This window comes from Scomber japonicus, chromosome 19 (assembly GCF_027409825.1).
Source record: "Scomber japonicus isolate fScoJap1 chromosome 19, fScoJap1.pri, whole genome shotgun sequence".
In the NCBI taxonomy this organism is placed as follows: domain Eukaryota; kingdom Metazoa; phylum Chordata; class Actinopteri; order Scombriformes; family Scombridae; genus Scomber; species Scomber japonicus.
In genome coordinates, this window is record NC_070596.1 from 32,083,947 (window position 1) to 32,111,765 (window position 27,819).

The 27,819-nt window shown below is 40.1% G+C and overlaps 1 protein-coding gene across 1 annotated transcript; it reads right to left on the bottom strand.

The window, feature by feature from the left end:
- Positions 1-843: 843 nt before the first annotated feature.
- LOC128379957 (heparanase-like) lies at positions 844-26,974 on the bottom strand. The gene is made up of 12 exons (XM_053339594.1): positions 26,748-26,974; positions 23,003-23,124; positions 20,087-20,215; positions 17,803-17,976; positions 13,198-13,369; positions 11,799-11,846; positions 9,486-9,579; positions 9,293-9,399; positions 5,701-5,815; positions 4,444-4,568; positions 4,212-4,358; positions 844-1,169 (listed from the first exon to the last, which is right to left on the bottom strand). The coding sequence occupies exons 1-12, from the start codon at positions 26,972-26,974 to the stop codon at positions 1,001-1,003; spliced, it is 1,629 nt and encodes a 542-aa protein (XP_053195569.1). The 3' UTR covers positions 844-1,000.
- Positions 26,975-27,819: the final 845 nt, after the last annotated feature.

The window sequence follows — 27,819 nt, forward strand, 5'->3', positions numbered from 1 at the left end:
AATGTGCCTCTCCTTCCTCTCTCTCTTCCTCCTCTTCCTCCTTCCTCTCTCTCCTCTTCCTCTCTCTCCTCTCCATCCTCCTCTTCCTCCTTCCTCTTCTTCCTCTCTCTCCTCTTCCTCTCTCTCCTCTCTCTCTCTCCTTTCCTTCCTCTCCTTCCTCTCTCTCCTCTCCTTCCTCTCTCTCCTCTTCCTCTCTCTCCTTTCCTTCCTCTCCTTCCTCTCTCTCCTCTTCCTCTCTCTCCTTTCCTTCCTCTCCTTCCTCTCTCTCCTCTCCTTCCTCTCTCTCCTCTTCCTCTCTCTCCTCTCCTTCCTCTCTCTCCTCTTCCTCTCTCTCCTCTCCTTCCTCTCTCTCCTCTCCTTCCTCTCTCTCCTCTCCTTCTAGTTAGATGATAGTTAGATGATAGATGATAGTTAGCAGGTCTGGGTTTATTCTATCAGACAGAGATGAATAGATGTTGAGATATTTCAGTTTGAACCAAAGTGATGAAACAACATAATAAAAACCTTTGAATTGAATAATAAACTTTATTCATATAGAACTTTATAAAATAGAGTGACAGTGTTTTACAATCAGAGAGAGAAAATAAACCCAGATGTGGTTGGTTGAGACAAACTTTATAATAATGTCTATAAATAAATAAACTGCATCATCGACTCAAAGAGAAACAGCACCAACATATTTACAGTGTGTCAACCTGAGCTCACCAGCTTAGTGTTCAACAGCTCAGTGTGATGTGCTTTCAGGAGAGACCACGTCATCACGTCTCTGTCTTTGTGTCTCCGTTTGTGTGGCTCCATCTTTGTGTCTCAGTGAAGCGTCTCTGTCCTCGTGTCTCCGTCCTCGTGTCTCCGTCCTCGTGTCTCAGTGAAGCGTCTCCGTCCTCGTGTCTCCGTCTTTGTGTCTCCGTCTTTGTGTCTCCGTCTTTGTGTCTCTGTCCTTGTGTCTCAGTGAAGCGTCTCCGTCCTCGTGTCTCCGTCCTCGTGTCTCCGTCCTCGTGTCTCAGTGAAGCGTCCTGCAGGCCGCAGCTTGAGCCTCGGTGAGGACGAAGAAGGCCAGCGAGTACGCAGGAAGCTGCAGATGTTCAGCAGCTGGCAGACGGACTCCTTTCAGCTCAGGAAGAGTTTCATCATCAACCATCGTCAGCGTGTCTCCGTTGAGTCTCACAGACCTTCAAACAAACACAACACATATATAACACATGAGATACGATCAGAAGCTTTCCTAACACTGGATGTGGATGAAACATATTTTAAAGACATTGTTGGTCAATAAAAAGTCAGAAAATGGTGAAAAATGTGGATCAGTGTTTCCTAAACTTCATCAGATATCTCAAAGATCTTCAGTTTACTCAAGAAACCAGAAAATATTCACATTAAGAAGCTGAGTCAGAGAATTTGGACTTTTTTCCCTGACTCTGCAGCTGCTGTGTGAGACATATTCAGCATCATGTCGACCGAACACACATCATCATGCATCTTTCACTGTTTCACAAAGCTACGATTTTAGAGTTTATCTGCTTTGGCTTCTATATTTATGATCAAACTGCCTCCCAGTCAGTCTGTAACTATAACCAGTGGAGTGCACAGACTTCTTGAAGGGCGGGGGTGAAAAGAAAAAAAACACATACAGCACGTTCTCGCCACTGAAGAGGGCACCTTAGCGCGCGTTTTTCACATAGACTGTATAAAAGAAATGGACGTAACATCCGTGACGTCACCCATTGGTTTGTGGACTGCTGCTCGGAAGCCAATGGTATCGAATCTGGGCAGCGCCATCTTGAAAATCTCAGGTGCATGCTGGGAAAAAGAAAACACGGATTCTACTTATATGGGTATGAGGCGGAGTCATGGGCAGAGCGGGGAGGCTGCGATTGGTTACGAGGGCTGGATCTCGAGGACATTGGTCAATCAACCTGTCAATCAGGACGTAGCCACGCCCTAATGCATACCCTGCTTTATCGTCACATATAAAATCAGGGAGGCCAAAATGTCCCAAATGAACATCATACTGCATTGAAGAAGGCTTTAAACTAGCGATTGAGACCATAAACACATTTTGAAAACGTTTACTGAGGTTAGAAATCAAGTGAGAAGTTGGTGAATTCTCCATTGACTTGTATAGAGACGGTCGCCCCCTGGTGGCCTTTTGATAGAATGCAGTTCTAAGTTACTTCCGCATTGGCTTCATTTCAGAGGACTGGAACTCCCCGCCTGGCTTTTCAACAATTGGGCCATTGCCCCAAGTGTTAATGTGCATTCATCATGTGGTTTTATTTGATGTTATAACTTTCTCTGATCTCTGTTATATTCTATGTTCTTGTTCTTTACAGCTGTATAATCTTATATCATCTGTTTTATTGCTTTATGATGAACTCTGTAACATCTTTTTTAAAGCGCTATATATTATATTACTAATAAAAAGGACAAGAAGCTAATGTTAATGTTTAACGTTGGTTGCAGCTCTAACTACTGACGCTGAAGTCACTTTAAACTGAAGATCTGAGGCTCTGACTCATTTAGAAAGTAGTTTGAGTCAAACTGTTTAATGGTTTCATGTTGAGCTGACAGAGGTTAAACGAAACTACGCAGAGTTTCACATCTGGAAGGAACCAAGTGGATAAAACGCGGGGTGGAGGGGGGTGGGGGGTGGAGGGGGGCTGTGAGTGAAATACCAATAAAAACATCCAGGAAATAGACTTATAAATAACAGACTCAATGTATTAATAGTAAGTCTTTAGTGTGTACTCGATGCATTTGCAGCCACATCATGTTTTATTATTTGCTATTATTATCATTATTATTATTATTATCTACGGTATCCATGGCAACGACAGCATGCCTCAAGTGTCTGAGGTTGAAGGAAGTGAAAAACCTTCTGAGAGTTCTGGTTAAATATTAAACATGTGTTGACTTTTTCAATATTTGCTGTAATCCAACGTGTTCATACCACACACACACACACACACACACACCCACACCTCTCCAGTTTAAATATTTATTAACCACTCTGAGACTATAAAACACTTCCTGTTAATATAACCAACACTGCATTAACGTGTCCTCTGAAATATGAGATAAGAACATTAAGCAGCAGGAAACAGAAACATTACATTTATACTTAAAGGTTATTTAGACATTTCATGTTTTAGGAAGTGTCGGATCATTTCCCCTAAAGGAGTATTTCTTAGTTTTTCATTATTTTCATTTTTAAGTTGGAAAAAAAATCTACTTAACTTCTTATCTTTATTAGTAAAGGTGAATTTAAAGCAGTCACTTCAGTAAAAGTGATGCACAAACAAGGTTTTAAGTTTCATTTCACCAGATTATTATTATTATTATTATTATTATTATTATTATTATTATTATTATTATTATTATTATTATTATTCTGTTTTATTAAAAAAAAGAAGCAAACTTTACATTAAATGATCGTGACAAACAAGAACTGCTCAAACTCTCCTGATTGAAACAGTGAAAATTATTCTTCCAACTAGTTTTCTTGCAAGAAAATCTGCCAACAGGTTCAGAAATATGATGTAATACGTTTTCTTGAAATTAGCATAACAATTAAATATGATGAAAACGTAAAACTATTCTAAAAGAGTTTGATTTAAACCTGTTTAGCTTCATATAAGAAACGAACAGTCAGAATTAAAGTTAAAGATGTTAAAAACAGATTATTCTTTAAAGTCGCCTCAGATTGAGTTTATGAGCTGTAGCAGCAACCAGAGCTGATCTTATAATATGACTGAGTTTACTAAATAAAACACTTTAATTACGTTTTTAATATCAGCTTGTTTCCTCATCATAGAGAAAACCTGATTACTCCATTTTCAGACTTATTTCTTTTTACTTGAAGCTGAAAAACAGACTGAATATCTGACTGAGACAAATTAAGACCAGTTATATTCAAACATGTCTAATAAGCTACAGAGCAGATGGTGTTCGTGTTTGATAAGATATAAAAAGAGGTTTAATCATCCTAGAAGAATAAAATAAGATATTATAACTTTCCAGAAGCTGCATAAAGATAACTGTAAACATCCAGCACAAAGTAAAGTTATGTCTTCTTGCCTCAGAGATTCTTTCATATTAACACTAAGTGATAAAACGTGACTTTTCACATGACACGAGAGGGGTGGAGGGGAGGGGGGGGTGTTCAGGCTAACTCAGAGATAAATGGTTATATTGAGCGGCGAGCGTTGAGGCACCTGGAGTAGAGGCCTTCCTCTCCCGGCTGCTCAGACTGAAGAACAAAAGCTTCCAGTGTGCTGGAGGAGGCGAGCGCCGGCACACAGATCCTGGCTGGCTTCTTACTCAGGTTCATGGATATCAACGTGACAGCTCCGGCTCCGTAGCTGGGAGGAAAATAATACAAACACAGGTTAACTAACGCAGGATGTGACTGGCAGATAAATGAGACTGAGGCTGGAGCAGCAGTACCTCTTCCTGTTGGCGCAGTGCAGATACAGCCTCACTCTTTTACTTCGGCCCAAATTAGAAAAGGCTTCGATCTTTAAAACCTCCGGTCCAACGAGTCTCTTATAGAGCAGAGACAACCAGTAATCCTAAAAGAAGACATGAGACAGTATGAACCAATAAATACTCAGATATTTAACTCTTTAACACTTTGAGGCCACGAGCTATAAAAACAACATCTGACACACTTCTAACGTAGCGGTGGTTAACACCTACCTAAAAAAAGGGTCAATAATGATTTGTGGTGTTCCTCAGGGATCTATTCTTGGTCCTTTATATTTTAAATATCTGTGCTGATATGCAGGTTGTTCAGAAATGGTGAAGGATGCGGAAACTTTACTGATCTGATACTTCACTAATAAAAAGGTGTGGTTGAGTTTAGGCAACTAAAACTACTCAGTTGAAGCTTTATTACTTCTTTTTTTGCCACTTTTGGGGCAATGCAACAAGCTGTAAACACAACCTCTGACTTATTATCAGCTATAAAGTAGTTGTGAGTAACATGACAGACAATATCCACCCAAAATAAAATGTGAATAATGACTTTAGGAGTTCCTCAGGGATCTGTTCTTGGTCCTTTATATTTTAAATTAACATGCTAATATGTAGGTTTCTCTAAAAAGTCACAAAAATGATCTATATTAGCGTTTCCTGATCCGACACCTTACTAATAAAAGGTGGAGTTGAGTTTAAGCAACTAAAGCTATTCATTTGAAGCTTTATATTACTTATTCTTGCCACTTTTAGGACAATGCAACAAGCTGTAAACACAACCTCTGACTCATTAATAACATATAAAGTAGCTGTGGCTAATATGATAGAAGATATCCGCCTAAACATTGTGAATAATGACTTGTGGTGTTCCTCAGGGATCTGTTCTGGGTCCTTTTATATTTTAAATGTAGCTGCTAATATGTAGTCTGCAGCTTTTTCTGATCTGACACATTTCTAGTAAAGGTGTGGTTGAGTTAGATGCAACTAAAGCTTTACTTTGACAGATGCAATATATCCCTCTGAAATGGAATAGATGGGGCATAAATGGAAATACCCGAGGAAAGTTCCATAAAACTATACAATACTACCTTAAATTAAACGATTACCTTGAACACAAACACAAAATGACATTTCCTAAAAGGTTACAAACACATCTGGTGTCGAGCTTCTGCCACAAACTGGATTTAAAAACATTTAAAGACGCAGTTATATTTGATAAGAGCTCACAGGAAGTGGATCCAGGTTTTCGTCAACCAGGTGGTAACTCCCAGAGCCGACGAACACCTGCCTCATCACCACATCCAGGCCCAGTCTGGCTGCCAGTCCTAATTTATCCAACCACCTGTGGAAAGCAACAATCACACCTCTGAACATAAAAACTATACACTGTTATACTTCATGTTCATTAAATACCTCATTTAAGATAGTATGCTGGAAGATTGGGTATATATTAACCCTCCTGTTGTCCTTGAGTCAAGGAAGGCAGAAAGGAAGGAAGAAGGAAAGAAGGAGGAAGGAAAGGAGGGAGGAAGGAGGGAGAGAAGGAGGGAGGAAGGAATAAGGAAAGAAGGGAGGAAAGAAGGAAGTAAAGAAGGAAAGAGGGAGGAAAGGAAGAGCGAAGGAGGGAAAGAGGGAACAGTCAAAACGGACGGGATCAATTTGACCCGGGAGGACGACACAAGGGTTAAATCTTAATACCCAACTATATTCTACCTGCATTGGGTATATATTACCTCTTGGTATTCTACCTGCATTGGGTATATATTACCTCTTGGTATTCTACCTGCATTGGGTATATATTACCTCTTGGTATTCTACCTGCATTGGGTATATATTATCTCTTGGTATTCTACCTGCATTGGGTATATATCATCTCTTGGTATTCTACCTGCATTGGGTATATATCATCTCTTGGTATTCTACCTGCATTGGGTATATATTATCTCTTGGTATTCTACCTGCATTGGGTATATATTATCTCTTGGTATTCTACCTGCATTGGGTATATATTATCTCTCCTTATTCTACCTGCATTGGGTATATATTATCTCTCCTTATTCTACCTGCATTGGGTATATATCATCTCTTGGTATTCTACCTGCATTGGGTATATATCATCTCTTGGTATTCTACCTGCATTGGGTATATATTATCTCTTGGTATTCTACCTGCATTGGGTATATATTATCTCTCCTTATTCTACCTGCATTGGGTATATATTATCTCTTGGTATTCTACCTGCATTGGGTATATATTATCTCTTGGTATTCTACCTGCATTGGGTATATATTATCTCTTGGTATTCTACCTGCATTGGGTATATATTATCTCTCCTTATTCTACCTGCATTGGGTATATATTACCTCTTGGTATTCTACCTGCATTGGGTATATATTATCTCTCCTTATTCTACCTGCATTGGGTATATATTACCTCTTGGTATTCTACCTGCATTGGGTATATATTACCTCTTGGTAGTCTACCTGCATTGGGTATATATTATCTCTTGGTATTCTACCTGCATTGAGTATATATTATCTCTTGGTATTCTACCTGCATTGGGCATATATCTCTCTCTTGCATTGTGAGCTATCAGCAGGGCTGGTTTCAGGTTGGTCATGGGACCGGGGCTGCTGGGTAATCAGTAAACTCAATCAGGCTCATGTAGTAAGTTAAAGAGACGCTCCTGTGTTCTCTTCAGCTTCCTAAATCATCGTTAATATGATACGTGCTTCTTAGTTGTTTTTCAGAAAGAAAGAAAAAATCCACGACCTACGAAATCCAGCAAAGCAAAGTTCTCACATTCAGCTCATCAACAGAAACCAGGTGAAACCAGATCATGCCAAACTAGTTGATATGGTGTTAGGTAGGAAGGAAGGAAGGAAGGAAGGAAGGAAGGAAGGAAGGAAGGAAGGAAGGAAGGTGTTTTATTGACTATTTACTGTTTTTAAGCAACGTTGAATTATTTGGTACAAAGTTTTTATGGTTACACCACTTAGACATTTTTACCATAATCCTCTAATATATTCTCTCTAAATGGATTAAAAGCAGAAATTTGATGCTGGGTCCACAAAAAAAGAATGTGTGAAGTTATTCATACGTTTATTTTCACATTTTAACCCTTTAACATTTAAACTAAACCAACATGGACACTAAAGAAACCTCACTGACCCTAAAAACAAACTGAGACTTTAGGAAACAACAGGCAGTAAAAGTCTCGGCTCCATGAATCTGGATTAAATCCTGAAGCCTGGAGAGAGAGAGAGAGAGAGAGAGAGAGAGAGAGAGAGAGACAGAGAGAGAGAGAGAGAGAGAGAGAGAGAGAGAGAGAGAGAGAGAGAGAGAGAGAGAGAGAGAGAGACCTCCAGTTTAATCTTCTTTATGTTGCATTTGTCCCATTTCAACCATTATAAATCCAGAAGCATCTCTGTCAAAGTTTAGAGATGGAGGCTGACTCTCTGACTGGTTCCTGCTGCTTGGACACACAGCTGCAGCTCTCCACAGAGAACACAGTACTTCTGTCTCTTCTCCACACAGACTACGGTTGTGCTCTTCCTGCTTTTCTTAAAAAGGTGCAACGCTAATTTATCTTGACCTAAACGGATCCAAAACTAAAAGGAACTGATCATTGATTTCAGGAAAGACAGCAGCAAACACAAAGCAAGCATCATAGTAAGTATCTGGGAAATGTGTCTGACTCTAAAGTTCAATGTAAACACAGAGTTGATGGTTAAATGTGAACACCTGTAACTTCATTTTAACCTCCTTCTACCATTTCGAGCTTTAATTGAAACTCTTGTACTATCAGTAAAGGAGAGGATCAGACTGAACAGTGTTGTTAAGCTCTGCTCCAACATTATTAACATGTGATCCGATCTGACCAACTTGATCTCAGTAAACTTGAGGTAAATTACTGCCCGAGTCAATGCTTAAGTTTTAATGCACCACTCCACTGCCATACCTCACTTAAAATTGTAGACTACAGGTGAAAAAGTGGTGTGACGTATTTGGAAGCAGGTAAAAATGAAATAAAAAAACATAATTCAGAAAGTAAGGCACATTTTGCTGGGCCATGATTGTACCTCACTTTGATTTTATTCATAGTTGACATAGGCTATTAAACAAAGTAAATATTAACTCAGTGGCTATTTCAACATGTAGTCATTTATACCCCCAACAGAAAGCAGTTTAACACATATGTCCTCTCATCTAATATCCTGCTTAGTAGATTAACATTTTACACTATTTTATTTATTATACATATTGGAGTCATTGATTTTAAGAGTAAAATGTGACGATGTGTACAATAAAATACTTCCTAAAAATAAGATTAACAAGAAGGCAGATATGGCCGGAGAATGTTAAGAAATGATTGAGTGTAATGAACAGTGATACTGCATCTTCAGACATAAGTCATTGAGAATTAATTCTGCCTCGATATCTATCAGACTGTGAAGAAACGGACCATCCATGTCTGGCAGCTTGCTTCAGGTAGGAGGAGACAGGTAGAAACTCAGAGTTTCTTAAAGAAAACCTGCCAGAGGGCAGGTTATGTTCACAGAGTCAGTTACCATGGTGACTGACTCAGAGTTTCAGTTACCATGGTGACTGACTCAGAGTTTCAGTTACCATGGTGACTGACTCAGAGTTTCAGTTATCTCTCTTTCTGGAATGGATAACACGAAGTTTCCTCATCTCAGGGTTAACATACTCTGAGTTTTCCACATAACCTGCTTTCTGGAATACCCCCCTGGTAGACTGTGGACCTGAATGAGCCTCCGTGATAAATAAAATAATCTGAATCTGAACGTAAACTCACATGAATCCAGCGACGAACGTGTCCGACAGTCCTAAAGCTCCTCCTCCGTAAGCTGAGCTCGTCTCTCCGAGCCACACCGACTTCCCCGGAGACGCTAGCTTCACTTTCTGCAACACAGATCCACGTTTACATCCCATAATATAAACATTACATTACATCACAGCTATCATTCATTTCATCTGAACATTATTACCTCCAGGACTTCATTGGTCTTTAAGGTCAGAGTGTCAAAAACTTCTGGATCCAGAAAATCCTCCAACGACGTGTCTCTTCCATTCACGTAATAACTAAACATTAAAAATAAAGATTATAGAAGAATAAAATAAAAGGTTGAACAAGGTTTCCATTTAGGTCACTCATTGAAAGGAAGGGAGGAAGGGAAGGGAGGAAGGAAGGAAGGAAGGAAGGAAGGAAGGAAGGAAGGGGGATGGAGGAAGGAAAGAAGGAAGGGAGGAGAGAAGGAGGAAGAACAGATGGAAGTAAGAAAAGGAAGGAAGGAAGGAAAGAAAGAGAGAAGGAGGGAGGGAGGAAGGGAGGAGAGAAGGAGGGAGGGAGGAAGAACAGATGGAAGGAAGGGAAGGGAGGAGGGAGGGAAGGAAAGGAAGGAAGGGAAGAAAGAAGGAAGGAAGGAAGAAGAAAGGGGGATGGAGGAAGGAAAGAAGGAAGGGAGGAGAGAAGGAGGAAGAACAGATGGAAGTAAGAAAAGGAAGGAAGGAAGGAAGGATGGAGGAAGGGAAAGAAGGAAGGGAGGAGAGAAGGAGGGAGGGAGGAAGAACAGATGGAAGGAAGGATAGGAAGGAAGGATGGAGGAAATAAGGAACGAGGGAGGGAGAAAGGAAAAGAGGAAGGGAAGAAAGAAGGCAGGGAGGAAGGAAGGAAGGAAGGAAGGTAGGGGCGAGGAAAGAAAGAGAGAAGGAGGGAGGGAAGAAGCGAAGAAAGAAGGAAGGAAGGAAGGAAGAAGAAAGGGGGATGGAGGAAGGAAAGAAGGAAGGGAGGAGAGAAGGAGGAAGAACAGATGGAAGTAAGAAAAGGAAGGAAGGAAGGAAGGACGGAGGAAGGGAAAGAAGGAAGGGAGGAGAGAAGGAGGGAGGGAGGAAGAACAGATGGAAGGAAGGATAGGAAGGAAGGACGGAGGAAATAAGGAACAAGGGAGGGAGAAAGGAAAAGAGGAAGGGAAGAAAGAAGGCAGGGAGGAAGGGAGGAAGGAAGGAAGGAAGGAAGGAAGGAAGGAAGGTAGGGGGGAGGAAAAAAGAGAGAAGGAGGGAGGGAGGAAGGGAAGAAAGAAGGAAGGAAGGAAGAAGAAAGGGGGATGGAGGAAGGAAAGAAGGAAGGGAGGAGAGAAGGAGGAAGAACAGATGGAAGTAAGAAAAGGAAGGAAGGAAGGACGGAGGAAGGGAAAGAAGGAAGGGAGGAGAGAAGGAGGGAGGGAGGGAGGAAGAACAGACGGAAGGAAGGATAGGAAGGAAGGATGGAGGAAATAAGGAACGAGGGAGGGAGAAAGGAAAAGAGGAAGGGAAGAAAGAAGGCAGGGAGGAAGGAAGGAAGGAAGGAAGGAAGGAAGGAAGGAAAGAAGGAAGGAAAGAAGGAAGGAAAGAAGGAAGGAAGGAAGGAAGGAAGGAAGGAAGGAAGGAAGGAAGGAAGGAAGGAAGGAAGGAAATAAGGAAGGAAGGAAGGAAGGAAGGAAGGAAGGAAGGAAGGATATTCTGGGATATTTACAGAAGTTACCAAATATAATTATTTACCCAATAAAGGGTTAAATCTAGCTCCAGAAAAATCACCAAAATAAAAGACGGTGAATATTTGTCTCCATTCGCTCGTGTTGAGTCTCCAGTTGGTGAGTTTAAACGTTGCAGAAGAAGAAACACAGAGAGATGACGTCATGAACAGAGTCAGTCAGAGATCAGACGATGGAAAACAAGATGAAATATCACGTTTCTGTTAGTTTGAGGTGAGGAAGGTTTCAGTCTCTCAAGGAAGGAAGGACGGAGGAAAGAAGGAAGGAAGGTAGGGGGGAGGAAAGAAAGAGAGAAGGAGGGAGGGAGGAAGGGAAGAAAGAAGGAAGGAAGGAAGAAGAAAGGGGGATGGAGGAAGGAAAGAAGGAAGGGAGGAGAGAAGGAGGGAGGGAGGAAGAACAGATGGAAGGAAGGAAAGGAAGGGAGGAAGGGAAGGAAGGGAGGAGAGAAGGAGGGAGGGGAGGAAGAACAGATGGAAGGAAGGATAGGAAGGAAGGATGGAGGAAATAAGGAATGAGGGAGGGAGAAAGGAAAAGAGGAAGGGAAGAAAGAAGGCAGGGAGGAAGTAAAGGAAGGAAAGAAGGAAGGAAGGATATTTTGGGATATTTACAGAAGTTACCAAATATAATTATTTGCCCAATAAAGGGTTAAACATGTTTAGGTCTCTGAACCTGGAACAACTGATGCATTTCTAGTCATGTTTTCTGTGTTTCTGCTCAACTTTTTATGTGCAAACTGAAAAACACAAATAAAAACCCAGACAGTAAACTCACTGGTGCCAGGTGCAAGCGTCCACTGCATCTGCTCCGCTCTGCAGGAACCTACAGCGAGGACACACAGCATGAAGGAAATGTTTGAACAGCAGCTGTAGAGTTACCTGCTGCATTAGATTAAACTCATTCATACAACAGCTGTAGAGTTACCTGCTGCATTAGATTAAACTCATTCATACAACAGCTGTAGAGTTACCTGCTGCATTAGATTAAACTCATTCATACAACAGCTGACACATTAAGTCTGCAGCTGTGATTCAATTAGAGCAGAGACTCACTGCTTAGTTTAACTCAGCTGCTTTTCAGTCACATGTTCTGTTTAATGTCTTCTTCCACTCAGAAACCTGACTGTGCACAATGAAGCACGTGCACGAGGGCTTTGGGATCACTTTGGTTGTGTTTGTTGCTGTAAAAGTAAAGATTGAGATGATTTGAAGTGTCTCTGAGTTTAACCTGCAGGATATAAAAGGTCTGCAGACTGTAGCTCCCAATGCAGGTAGAGTTTAATGGGATATGTCATCTATTGATATCCTACCTGCATTGGGAGCGTTTTCTGCCTTTACAGATTTAGTTGTGTGATCCAGCAGCTGTTTTTTTATTCCAGATGTGCGTGTTTACTACATAACCTGCAGGATTTATGACCTCATGATTATTTGGAGCCAATCGTGGTCCAGCATGTACCGAGATATTTACATAAAGAGGTTTTTTAAACACCTAGCTGAACATTTTTTGGGTAAAAACTGCATCAGAGTGTCGTTTGATTTTAACCTGCATGATATAAAGGTCTGCAGACTGTAGCTCCCAATGCAGGTAGAGTTTAATGGACTGTCATCTATTGATCTCCTACCTGCATTGGGAGCTACAGTGTGAAGATGTGTTTCTGCCTTTACAGATTTAGTTGTGTGATGCAGCAGCTGTTTTTTTAATCCAGATGTGCGCGTTTACTACATAACCTGCAGGATTTATGACCTCATGATTATTTGGAGCCAATCGTGCTTCAGTATGTAACTAAAAATCCTCCTTCATGTAAATATTTAACCACCTAGCTGAAATTTTTGGGGTAAAAACTGCATCAGATATAAATCTATAATGTTTGAAATATGTCTGGATCTTAATACAGATGTTTATAAAACTGTCCAGCTGTCAGCTCTCTGCAGTGCTGTTTAATTATAACACTAAGAATTCAGTAATGACTCAATCTCATTTTTTAGTATTCAGTAGATTATAAGATTTAAATCATTTTGACCATTTTTTACTTCCATATATGAGTCACATCTGCAAGATAAACTAGAGATAAGAACATAAAGTAAAATATACAGGGTGGAAAATTAAAGAACCATCCAATAATTGAATAAGTGCTGCTGACACACTGATGTTAGGGTTGTAGTGTTACTCTCACCCCTCCAGTAGATCCACCCGGTGGTCTCGCGGCTGGCCCACGTCCGGCCCGTACAGACCGGCGTGGCGGTAAAGTTTGGATTCTGACATCATCTCTCTGAGACGAGTGAAATCCAGACCGAGCTGGTAGCCGTCCACACGAATACCCGCCTTCTTCTCAAAGCTGTTCGGTTCTGAGCACAAACACACGACGGCAGAGTCAGAGGAACTTTGATGGAGATTTAAAAATGAGTGACAAGCAGGGAGAGAAAAATACTACTGCAGTAAAAATACATAACATAAATATTCAGGGACTTAAAGAGAAAGAAGCAGAGTGAATTTCTTAATTATGAGTGATGTAGTATACAGTATTACAGTAAAAGTACTGCAGTATTATAGTGATGTAGTATACAGTATTATAGTAAAAGTACTGCAGTATTACAGTAAAAGTACTGCAGTATTATAGTGATGTAGTATGCAGTATTACAGTAAAAGTACTGCAGTATTATAGTGATGTAGTATGCAGTATTACAGTAAAAGTACTGCAGTATTATAGTGATGTAGTATGCAGTATTACAGTAAAAGTACTGCAGTATTATAGTGATGTAGTATGCAGTATTACAGTAAAAGTACTGCAGTATTATAGTGATGTAGTATGCAGTATTACAGTAAAAGTACTGCAGTATTATAGTGATGTAGTATGCAGTATTACAGTAAAAGTACTGCAGTATTATAGTGATGTAGTATGCAGTATTACAGTAAAAGTACTGCAGTATTATAGTGATGTAGTATGCAGTATTACAGTAAAAGTACTGCAGTATTATAGTGATGTAGTATGCAGTATTACAGTAAAAGTACTGCAGTATTACAGTAAAAGTACTGCAGTATAACAGTAAAAGTACTGCAGTATTATAGTGATGTAGTATGCAGTATTACAGTAAAAGTACTGCAGTATTATAGTGATGTAGTATGCAGTATTACAGTAAAAGTACTGCAGTATTACAGTAAAAGTACTGCAGTATAACAGTAAAAGTACTGCAGTATTATAGTGATGTAGTATGCAGTATTACAGTAAAAGTACTGCAGTATTATAGTGATGTAGTATGCAGTATTACAGTAAAAGTACTGCAGTATTATAGTGATGTAGTATGCAGTATTACAGTAAAAGTACTGCAGTATTATAGTGATGTAGTATGCAGTATTACAGTAAAAGTACTGCAGTATTATAGTGATGTATGCAGTATTACAGTAAAAGTACTGCAGTATTATAGTGATGTAGTATGCAGTGTTACAGTAAAAGTACTGCAGTATTATAGTGATGTAGTATGCAGTATTACAGTAAAAGTACTGCAGTATTATGAGTGATGTAGTATGCAGTGTTACAGTAAAAGTACTGCAGTATTATAGTGATGTAGTATGCAGTATTACAGTAAAAGTACTGCAGTATTATAGTGATGTAGTATGCAGTATTACAGTAAAAGTACTGCAGTATTATAGTGATGTAGTATGCAGTATTACAGTAAAAGTACTGCAGTATTATAGTGATGTAGTATGCAGTATTACAGTAAAAGTACTGCAGTATTATAGTGATGTAGTATGCAGTATTACAGTAAAAGTACTGCAGTATTATAGTGATGTAGTATGCAGTATTACAGTAAAAGTACTGCAGTATTATAGTGATGTATGCAGTATTACAGTAAAAGTACTGCAGTATTATAGTGATGTAGTATGCAGTGTTACAGTAAAAGTACTGCAGTATTATAGTGATGTAGTATGCAGTATTACAGTAAAAGTACTGCAGTATTATGAGTGATGTAGTATGCAGTGTTACAGTAAAAGTACTGCAGTATTATAGTGATGTAGTATGCAGTATTACAGTAAAAGTACTGCAGTATTATAGTGATGTAGTATGCAGTATTACAGTAAAAGTACTGCAGTATTATAGTGATGTAGTATGCAGTATTACAGTAAAAGTACTGCAGTATTATAGTGATGTAGTATGCAGTATTACAGTAAAAGTACTGCAGTATTATAGTGATGTAGTATGCAGTATTACAGTAAAAGTACTGCAGTATTACAGTAAAAGTACTGCAGTATTAAAACAGCTCCGTCTCTTATCTGACTTTTTATTTTCACTTCCTTGTTTTCTTACAGTTGATTATCTCACCTCTCACACAGGAAGTCATTCTACGTGCTTTATGAGCCGAGCAGACGGTTTGTGTTGTGAACTGCGGTTTCCTTTAAACACTGACTCAAAGGACCAACAGGAAGTTAAAGACTTTCATCAGAAAAGAGCCGAGTGATGTGAAACAGTTAAAGTTCCTTTATTCTCCGTTTGTAAGTCAAACAACGAGACGCAGCCACGTTCCTTCAGTCAAGTTAAACGTTTAATCTTTCCTTTCTTTTCTCTTTTGTCTCTTTGTGTTTGTTTCTGTCAAAGAAAGTTTAAAAAAACCCAACTTCCTCTTTTCCTTTTTATTGTTTTATTGTCCTGAAGTACAGTTAGAGGTACTAGTACTTTACTGTAGTACAGTTAGAGGTACTAGTACTTTACTGTAGTACAGTTAGAGGTACTAGTACTTTACTGTAGTACAGTTAGAGGTACTTGTACTTTACTGTAGTACAGTTTGAGGTACTAGTACTTTACTGTAGTACAGTTTGAGGTACTAGTACTTTACTGTAGTACAGTTTGAGGTACTAGTACTTTAATGTAGTACAGTCTAAGGTACTAGTACTTTACTGTAGTACAGTTAGAGGTACTTGTACTTTACTGTAGTACAGTTTGAGGTACTAGTACTTTACTGTAGTATTTCCATGTGATACTACTTTCTACATCTCAGAGGGAAATATTGTACTTTCTACTCCACTACATTTGTGTATCAGAAGTTTTTTCTTCTTTCCCATTAATCATCTCAGCAGCCCTCACATTTATCTGCTGACCCTTTGGAGGGCCCCCACCCCTAGGTTGGGAACCACTGGACTAAACTAGCTAACTGTATATAAAGTAGTATAAACTAGCTAACTGTATATAAAGTAGTGTAAACTAGCTAACTGTATATAAAGTAGTGTAAACTAGCTAACCGTATATAAAGTAGTATAAACTAGCTAACCGTATATAAAGTAGTGTAAACTAGCTAACCGTATATAAAGTAGTGTAAACTAGCTAACTGTATATAAAAGTAGTATAAACTAGCTAACTGTATATAAAGTAGTGTAAACTAGCTAACTGTATATAAAGTAGTGTAAACTAGCTAACTGTATATAAAGTAGTGTAAACTAGCTAACCGTATATAAAGTAGTATAAACTAGCTAACTGTATATAAAGTAGTATAAACTAGCTAACTGTATATAAAGTAGTATAAACTAGCTAACTGTATATAAAGTAGTGTAAACTAGCTAACTGTATATAAAGTAGTGTAAACTAGCTAACTGTATATAAAGTAGTATAAACTAGCTAACTGTATATAAAGTAGTATAAACTAGCTAACTGTATATAAAGTAGTGTAAACTAGCTAACTGTATATAAAGTAGTATAAACTAGCTAACCGTATATAAAGTAGTATAAACTAGCTAACTGTATATAAAGTAGTGTAAACTAGCTAACTGTATATAAAGTAGTGTAAACTAGCTAACTGTATATAAAGTAGTGTAAACTAGCTAACTGTATATAAAGTAGTATAAACTAGCTAACTGTATATAAAGTAGTGTAAACTAGCTAACTGTATATAAAGTAGTATAAACTAGCTAACTGTATATAAAGTAGTGTAAACTAGCTAACTGTATATAAAGTAGTATAAACTAGCTAACTGTATATAAAGTAGTATAAACTAGCTAACTGTATATAAAGTAGTATAAACTAGCTAACTGTATATAAAGTAGTATAAACTAGCTAACTGTATATAAAGTAGTATAAACTAGCTAACTGTATATAAAGTAGTATAAACTAGCTAACTGTATATAAAGTAGTATAAACTAGCTAACTGTATATAAAGTAGTGTAAACTAGCTAACTGTATATAAAGTAGTATAAACTAGCTAACTGTATATAAAGTAGTATAAACTAGCTAACTGTATATAAAGTAGTGTAAACTAGCTAACTGTATATAAAGTAGTATAAACTAGCTAACTGTATATAAAGTAGTATAAACTAGCTAACTGTATATAAAGTAGTGTAAACTAGCTAACTGTATATAAAGTAGTAAACTAGCTAACTGTATATAAAGTAGTGTAAACTAGCTAACTGTATATAAAGTAGTATAAACTAGCTAACTGTATATAAAGTAGTATAAACTAGCTAACTGTATATAAAGTAGTATAAACTAGCTAACTGTATATAAAGTAGTATAAACTAGCTAACTGTATATAAAGTAGTGTAAACTAGCTCCACCTCCAGCAGCTACAACAGTAACATGCTGCTCTAACACTGATGCTTCACTATTAATAATCTAATGATGTCATATATAATAATATATCAGATTGGACACAGTGGATAATAGAACAAGCTGAAGATGATATTCATGTACAGACTAACTGGTAAAGCTGGAATCAGGCTATTTTCCCACTGATTGATAATGATGTAAACTATGAATCAGTTATTAAATGTTTGCTTATGAGTTCAGAGGGTTTACCGTTGCCGAGCTCCCAGGACATGTTGTACTGTCTGGACTCACAGTACTGCATCAGTGTGCGAGCGTTGCTGCTGTTCCAGCTGTTATCGGCCGTCCTGAGCAGAGCGTTCAGCCCGAAGATCAGATCCATCCCTGAGCAGTTAGTGAAGGAGTGCAGCAGGTCTACAGTGAACTCTGCCAGAGGAGGAGAAGGAGGAGGAGGAGAAGGAGGAGGACACACAGGAGGTCAGCTTATCTGTCAGAGCAGCAGACTCTCACCTCAACGTCACACTCTCACCTGAACGTCGTCACACTCTCACCTGAACGTCACGCTCTCACTTGAACGTCACACTCTCACCTGAACGTCGTCACACTCTCACCTGAACGTCACACTCTCACCTGAACGTCACACTCTCACCTGAACGTCACGCTCTCACTTGAACGTCGTCACACTCTCACCTGAACGTCTGTCTGACTCTCACCTGAACGTCACACTCTCACCTGAACGTCACACTCTCACCTGAACGTCACACTCTCACCTGAACGTCTGACTCTCACCTGAACGTCGTCACACTCTCACCTGAACGTCACACTCTCACCTGAACGTCACACTCTCACCTGAACGTCGTCACACTCTCACCTGAACGTCACACTCTCACCTGAACGTCACACTCTCACCTGAACGTCACACTCTCACCTGAACGTCACACTCACACTCTCACCTGAACGTCACACTCTCACCTGAACGTCACACTCACACCTGAACGTCACACTCTCACCTGAACGTCACACTCTCACCTGAACGTCTGACTCTCACCTGAACGTCACACTCTCACCTGAACGTCACACTCTCACCTGGACGTCACACTCTCACCTGAACGTCTGACTCTCACCTGAACGTCTGACTCTCACCTGAACGTCACACTCTCACCTGAACGTCTGACTCTCACCTGAACGTCACACTCTCACCTGAACGTCTGACTCTCACCTGAACGTCACACTCTCACCTGAACGTCACACTCTCACCTGAACGTCGTCACACTCTCACCTGAACGTCACACTCTCACCTGAACATCGTCACACTCTCACCTGAACGTCGTCACACTCTCACCTGAACGTCGTCACACTCTCACCTGAACATCGTCACACTCTCACCTGAACATCGTCACACTCTCACCTGAACGTCACACTCTCACCTGAACATCGTCACACTCTCACCTGAACGTCGTCACACTCTCACCTGAACGTCGTCACACTCTCACCTGAACATCGTCACACTCTCACCTGAACGTCACACTCTCACCTGAACGTCGTCACACTCTCACCTGAACGTCGTCACACTCTCACCTGAACGTCGTCACACTCTCACCTGAACGTCGTCACACTCTCACCTGAACGTCACACTCTCACCTGAACGTCACACTCTCACCTGAACGTCACACTCTCACCTGAACGTCGTCACACTCTCACCTAAACGTCGTCACACTCTCACCTGAACGTCACACACTCACCTGAACGTCACACTCTCACCTGAACGTCACACTCTCACCTGAACGTCACACTCTCACCTGAACGTCACACTCAGACTCTCACCTGAACGTCTGACTCTCACCTGAACGTCGTCACACTCTCACCTGAACGTCGTCACACTCTCACCTGAACGTCACACTCTCACCTGAACGTCACACTCTCACCTGAACGTCACGCTCTCACCTGAACGTCTGACTCTCACCTGAACGTCACACTCTCACCTGAACGTCACACTCTCACCTGAACGTCTGACTCTCACCTGAACGTCTGACTCTCACCTGAACGTCACACCCTCACCTGAACGTCACACTCTCACCTGAACGTCACACCCTCACCTGAACGTCACACTCTCACCTGAACGTCTCACTCTCACCTGAACGTCACGCTCTCACCTGAACGTCACGCTCTCACCTGAACGTCTCACTCTCACCTGAACGTCACACTCTCACCTGAACGTCTGATTCTCACCTGAACGTCACACTCTCACCTGAACGTCGTCACACTCTCACCTGAACGTCACACTCTCACCTGAACGTCACACTCTCACCTGAACGTCACACTCTCACCTGAACGTCACACTCTCACCTGAACGTCACACTCTCACCTGAACGTCACACTCTCACCTGAACGTCACACTCTCACCTGAACGTCACACCCTCACCTGAACGTCACACTCAGACTCTCACCTGAACATCAGACTCTCACCTGAACGTCACACTGAGACTCTCACCTGAACGTCGTCACACTCTCACCTGAACGTCACACTCACTCTCACCTGTGAACTTGAGGCGTTTGTATTTCCTCTGCAGGTCTTCTCTCATCAGGACCGACTGCTGCTGAGTCCAGTCTCTCTTCAGCTTCTCTTCCAGCCATGAAGGCAGCCGCAGCTCCTCACAGGATCGCTCTGAAAACACACATTTATATATACACGTTATACCAGTCCTGAACACCACAGGTCATAATAATCATACGCTCCGACCAGACACTACAGATTAAAATGAGCTCTGTCTGTGTCTAATACATAAACTGCATTTCATAGTTTTTACTTACCAGGAGCATTTCTTTATTTCTTTTATTTGCTTTCTATCATCTTTAACCCTCCTGTTGTGCTCAGTTCAAGGAAGGCAGGAAGGAAGGAAGGAAAGAAGGAAGGAACAAATGAACAAAATGAGGAAAGAAGGAAGGGAGGGAGGAAAGAGGAAGGAAGTGGGGAAAGAAGGAAATGAGGAAGGAACGAAGGAAGGGAGGAAAGGAGGAAAGAAGGAAAGAAGGAAGGGAGGAAAAGAGGGAGGAAGGAAGGAAGGAAGGAAGGAAGGAAGGAAGGCAGGCAATGAGGAAGGAAGTGAGAAAAAAGGAAATAAGGAAGAAAGGAAGTAACGAAGGAAGGAGGAAAAGAGGAAGGAGAAGAAAGACGGAATGAGGAAGGAGAGGAAAGACGGAATGAGGAAGGAAGGTAGGAAGGAGAGAAGGAAGGAAGGAAGGAAGGAAGGAAGGAAGGAAGGAAGGAAGGAAGGAAGGAAGGAAGGAAGGAAGGAACAGTCAAAAGAGATAGGGTCAATTTGACCCGGGAGCACAACAGGAGGGTTAACTGTTTAAATGTACAGTTTTCTTTGGGTTTCCATTAAATAAATATACTGTAAATGGATTAGGGTTAGGTAATGTAATCCTATCATACAGTACCTTAATGGAAGCATCTAATGTTTTATGATTAAATATAGAACACGTTTTATCATTTCAAGTTGATTGAACTTAAAATTTCTAGTGTCAGAATATTTATGAAATCTGGTTGGGGTTGTTTGTCACATGTGGAAACCAACAGGAATCATAAAACTGAGAAGTTATGAAACAATGGTTTTAATAAAAGGCTAGATGTTTACTTCTCATCACTTGGTTCAAATTCATGGTCTAAACACACGGAGCATTAATGAGTACTATTATTTTTTTCCTTCCTTCCATCTGTCCTTCCTCCCTCCCTCCTTCTCTCCTCCCTTCCTTCTTTCCTTCCTCTGTCCTTCCTTCCTTCCTTTCCTTACTTCCATCTGTCCTTCCTCCCTCCCTCCTTCTCTCCTTCCTCCATCCCCCTTTCTTCTTCCTTCCTTCTTTCTTCCCTTCCTTCTGTCCTTCTTTCTTCCCTTCCTTCTGTCCTTCTTTCCTCCTTCCTTTCCTTTCCTTTCCTTCCTCCCTCCTTCCTTCCCTTCCTTCCTTCCTTCCATCCATCCATCAATCACCAACACAGTGATGGGGTCGGTTTGTCTTAGATGCTTAATTTACTTCTTGTTATAATAAGTTGTAAAAGTGAAAGTGATACTCATTACAAACTTCATTATTAACCCTTAAACAGGCAGCGTGCACCAGGAGATACAGACTCTCTAACACGATTGGTTAACCCTTTATTGGGCCAATAATTATATTTGGTAACTTCTGTAAATATCCCAAAATATCCTTCCTTCCTTCCTTCCTTCCTTCTTTCCTTTCTTTCCTTCCTGCCTTCTTTCTTCCCTTCCTCTTTTCCTTTCTCCCGCTCTCGTTCCTTATTTCCTCCGTCCTTCCTTCCTTTCCTTCCTCCCATCTGTCCTTCCTCCCTCCCTCCCTCCTCCCTTCCTTCTTTCCTTCCCTTTCCTTCCTTCCTTCCATCTGTTCTTCCTCCCTCCCTCCGTCTCTCCTTCCTCCATCCCCCTTTCTTCTTCCTTCCTTCCTTCCCTTCCTCCCTCCCTCCCTCCCTCTCTCTTTCTTTCCTCTTCCCTACCGTCCTTCCTTCCTTCCTTCTTTCTTTCCTCCTTCCTTCCTTCCTTCCTTCCTTCCTTCCCTTCCTTCCTTCCTTTCATCCTTCCTTTCAGTGAGTGTCCTATAAAGGGTTAAGGTGGTTATTTAATTGTATGTGCCTTGAATTGGGACGACTGGATTGGTAGAATTGAAGCTTGTGGTTGGTTCATACTTTGATAGAAATGATAAAACTCAAAAACTATGATATTAATGAGCAGAGAAAGCAAGAATATTATAAAGCATTCAGTTGTTTATCATTATGAACATTAACACCTTAATAGGGACAATGTATTTTGTAGGAGATACAACTCATAAAAGCCATGGCTAACCGCTAACCGCTAACCGCGATTAGCTGTAGAGCTAACAGGGGAGCAAAAGCAGCAGATGTTAAGCAGTAGGTTGCTAAAAGATCGTTTTAAAGTTAAAACCTAAAGAGTTTGGTTTAGAACCTGCTCTATGTGTAAAGTTCCTTGAGATAACTTTGTTGTGATTTGGCGCTATACAAATAAAGATTGATTGATTGATAAAAATCCAAAATATACAAAATATTTTAAAAGTAGATTTGTGGAAATGTTTTACATGAGATAACTAGGATGTTAGTCTTCACATCTCATTTTCCACTCGCCTGTTCAAGGGTTAAAAGATGTTTTGATGATCAGCAATTCTCACCAAGCGTGAAATAGTGTGACAACCGACCCTGGTCTCCCCTATCTGTTGACTCATGTTGGATTTTACAGAGGAAGTGAAGGTTTGGAGGTTTTTGTCTGTGGTTGCTAAACGTTTACTGACAGGAAGCAAACGTCAGCTGACTCATCACGACATTATGACTCCTCACTGTGGAAGAGTTAAAATTAACATACTTGATATAAATAGTAGTAGTCTTCCAGTGTATGTGGTCCATGAGGATCAGTAAGTCATGTGGTGTTACCTGCATTGAACGTGCTGAGCCGATCATACTGAGGAGTGAACACCATGAAGTCCTGTCTGGTTCCTCCAAACCTCAGAAACGCCGGAGTTAAAGCTCGGGCCAACGTTCGGACCTTCGGAGCGCTGAAAACAAAAAACCCAAAAAAACCTTCATGTTAAAATCTGAATAATAAAAAACATAAAGTGTGATGAAGCTTCATTTCTCTGAGGGTAAACCACACAAGCAGGACTCTCAGTGGAAGATATGAAGTAATAACGAGCTTCCTGTTTCACTGATAACAGATCAACTTTATAGAAGGAAGCTTATGAAGAATTAAATATTAATGAAGATAAAATAAGAAAGAAGAAAAACATTTTAACTTGGACTGTGAGCAATGTGGATGGATAGATGGATGGATGGATAGATAGATGGATAGATAGATGGATAGATGGATGGATAGATAGATAGATAGATGGATAGATGGATAGATGATAGATGGATGGATGGATGGATGAATGGATGGATAGATGGATAGATGGATGGATAGATGGATAGAGAGATAGAGGGATAGATGATAGAGAGATGGAGAGATAGAGGGAGGGATAGAGGGATGGAGGGATAGATAGATAGATAGAGAGACGGATAGATAGATAGATGGATGGATAGATGGATGGATAGATGGATGGATGGATGCATAGATGGATGGATAGATGGATAGAGAGATAGATAGATGATAGATGGATGGATAGATGGATGGATAGATGGATAGAGAGATAGAGGGATAGATGATAGATAGATAGATAGAGAGACGGATAGATGGATAGATGGATAGATGGATGGATGGATGGATAGATGGATAGATGGATGGATAGATGGATAGATGGATGGATAGATGGATAGATGGATGGATAGATGGATAGATGGATAGATGGATAGATGGATAGATAGATAGATGGATAGACAGATAGACAGATAGACGGATAGATAGATAGATAGATAGATAGATAGATAGATAGATAGATGGATAGACAGATAGACAGATAGATAGATAGATAGATAGATAGATAGATAGATAGATAGATGGATAGACAGATAGACAGATAGACGGATAGATAGATAGATAGATAGATGGATAGATAGATGGATGGATAGATGGATAGATAGATAGATGGATGGATAGATGGATAGATAGATAGATGGATAGATGGATGGATAGATAGATAGACAGATTAAACTCTAATACTTACTGTTAGGTTTGTATAGAAATAGAAACGTCTTTATTTCACATGGAAACATTTTAAAAGGACCTCCACAGGTTCTCATCTGGTTTTTGATCCTGTCTGAATTGTGTCATGAATTAAACATCTGAACCGGCTCAGTGAACTAATGCTGCATTTCATTAACCTCGGAAGTCGGAGTCTGGGAATGATGATGATGAGTTTTAAGTGTACCAGTATCTGTATCCAGGTTAGCCATCAGCAATATGGGATAGCAAAACCTGTTGATACAAACAGCATCACGTCCACAGAGAGAAGCTGGACAGAGCTGTGAGACACTAATAAGACCGAGTGCTGATCAACAGGAAGTTACTATCATGGACTCTGAGGCGGGGGCTGTTGAGGTTATTCTGATCTTTCTTAGTTGGAAAATCTGACTTTAAGGGGAATCCCAGTTGAACTTTGTGATTGAGGAACTGGGAAATTCTGACTTTTTGAGAAGAAACAGAACACACTATAAAACATCTCTCATCTTGCACAATATATAAGTCAATGACACCAAGAGGGGCGATGTTCCTGATGTGTTTTATCCACTGATTTCTGTTCCTTTTATCAGCTGAGAAAAGAAAGAAAGAAAGAAAGAAAGAAAGAAAGAAAGAAAGAAAGAAAGAAAGAGACGTTTTTACTCGTTTCACTTCAGCGGCTATCAGCAGAATGTTTTAACGACTTTTGGTTGTGTCGTCTTTCTAATGACTTTAGTCTTATACTTGAACACTTTTATGTCAATGATCTTTTAAACTGACAAACATCAAATGTGTTGGTACATGGTACAATTATTTGTCTCTCACTGTTCTGAAGTTAAGTCCTGTAGTGGTCCAGTAGAGGGTTTTCTTGTCTTTCAGTAGTTTTAATATTAATAATAATCTATCACTAGTAACACTCTCAGTTAGAAAAGGTAAAAATAAATGTAAATGAAGTCTGCACTGAGTCATTAAACCACTAAACCACTAAACCCCCCCCTGCTTCAAAGCCCGTCTTGTTTCCATGTCCACATCATTATTTAGTTGTTTTTGTTCCATTATAAAAAGATTCATTTAATCTGATTAACTGATGTTTTAAAGCAAATCCAATTATTTAGCCCCTCTGAGCTGAGTGAAATAATAATTCATCACAATGTGAGATAATCTGACTCCAGAGTTCAGAGGGAATAAAAGCAGCTTTAGAGGAAAGTTAGAAACAGATGGCAGCACATTAACAGCAGACAGGAAGTCCAGTTAAACAGCTGCTTCATATTTAACTCTTCATACGCTCACATTATTATTATTAGTGTCTTTACTCACATTACTGAGAGGTCATCCTTAATGAAGCTTTCACACAGTCACTGTTTATTCTTTAGTTTTTATTAGGGCTGTCAGCGTTAACGCGTTAATCACAATTAGATTAATACAATCCATAACGCGTTAATCTTTTTTAAAATCTCATTTTAATGCTGCAAGCCTTTTTGTCCCTTCTCCTCCCCCGTAGACGGCTCCTCTAGCTGTAGCGCTATGCTTTGAAGTGGCCTCCTGCAGTAAACCTACCGCGCTGATGGAAAGTAAGAGAGCTACTGGACTTTTGAACGGCTTGTTTAACTTTAAAACACTTCCAGACGCTTCAGTTGACAAGTCAAAAGTAAAATGCAACCTGTGTCAAACGGAGTTTAACTACCACCGGAGTACGTGGAGTTTGAGTTAGCACCTCCACGCTAAACACCCAGGTGCAGCCAAGCCAGCCTCAGCTCCACCAAAGGACCATTTTGGAGTGTGGGAGTCGCAGCAGAGCCGTGATTGATTCCCAGTTAAGACACTCTGGTAAGAAATGCTTTACATTATGGGCTTAAAACTGCCTTCAAATGGAAAATAACAGGATTTTAAACATGACATTCAAAACGCCATTAATCACGATTAACTATGGAAACTCTACGATTAATCTCAATTAAAAAAAATAATCGTTTGACAGCCCTAGTTTTTATACTTGAACAGAAAGTCAAACTACGGTCCAACTGTGTTATAATAAACACAACATAAAGGTTTCAAATTATTATATTACATGTGAAGAATGCAACTATAGATAGATAGATAGACAGAGTTGTGGATAGATGGATGGATGGATAGATAGATGATAGATAGATAGATAAAACAGAACAGTTTCGATTCATTATATTAAATGTGAAGAATGACGAAATGTTATTTTTGATTAAATATGCGACAGAAATGTGAATCAGCTGCAGGAATGTGTCTTGAATGTGTTTATGTGTGTTTGTGTGTGTGTTTGTGTGTGTGTGTGTTTGTGTGTGTGTGTGTGTGTGTTGTTTGGTCACATGAGGAGAAGACAAAGTGTTCAGATGTGTTTTAACTTGTTTTTTCAGGCTGTTGAACTTTGAGTCTGACTGAAGATTAAACTTTGAACCACAGAGACACACACACACACACACACACACACACACACACACAGAGAGAGAGAGAGACACACAGAGACACACAGAGAGTGAGAGAGAGAGAGAGACTGACCTGAGGAGGTACATGAACTTCTCCTCTGAAGCCAGGCTGGCATCGATGGTGACGGACAGAAAGCGAGGGTCGACCCGGTGGACCAGCCGGGACAAGTCCACGGAGACACGCACCGACTCCCCGGCAGCCCGCTCCGTGAGTCCCGGTGAACACGTCCCGGTAAAGTTGGAGAGGAACCCGTCGGTGATCCAGAGGAGAGCAGAGACCAACACTAACTCACACTTCATGGTTCAGACTCTCACACTGTTACTGTTACTGCTGATGTTTGTTTGTTTGGACTCTGAAACACATGTGAGAGGAAACGCTTCCTGCTCTGCTTCCTGCTCTGCTTCCTGCTCTGCTTCCTCTCTGCCTTTTCACACCAGACCCGAAACATCTCCGGGACGAACCGGCCGGTAAGGACTCAATCAACCGGAGCGGACCAGACCGGACTGTGTATCCTGGGTAATGAGGACCGGCTGAGCTGAATGTGAAGAGGCAGGGCCGGAACAAGAGTATATGGGGCCCCAAAGTCTCCACCCACAATGAACACCATACAACAGATCTTTCTCTATTGTGCAAGCCTACACACAGAAACGCTGTTTGAGCTGCTGTCCAACAGCATCAAAACTAACATAAGATCAAATAAGATCAGCCCTAGATTTGATCTTAACCCCCCTTAAAAATACTTAAAAAATGATTGTATTTTTTCCCCCTAAAAATTAATTAATAACTTTAATTATTTTGTGGAGCTGTCTGTTAGAGATGGTCCAGTAGGAGAGGAGGAGGGTTTTCTTTTCTTTTAGTAGTTTTATTAATCTACCACTGGTAACACTCCCAGTTAGAAAGGGTAAAAATAAATCTAAATGAAGTCTGCACTGAACCACTGAACCAGAGACAAACTCTTGAATGGTTCAAATGGTTTTATTTTAACAGCTTTAATGTACTTTAGATAGTTCTGTCATTAATATATAATCTTTCTCTCAGGGTTCATTAACTATCTAACCTCTCTGTATTAACCTGTCATTGTTTATTCTGATCCATTATTATTATTATACACTATAGTAGACCACTCTATACTTTTACTGTAATA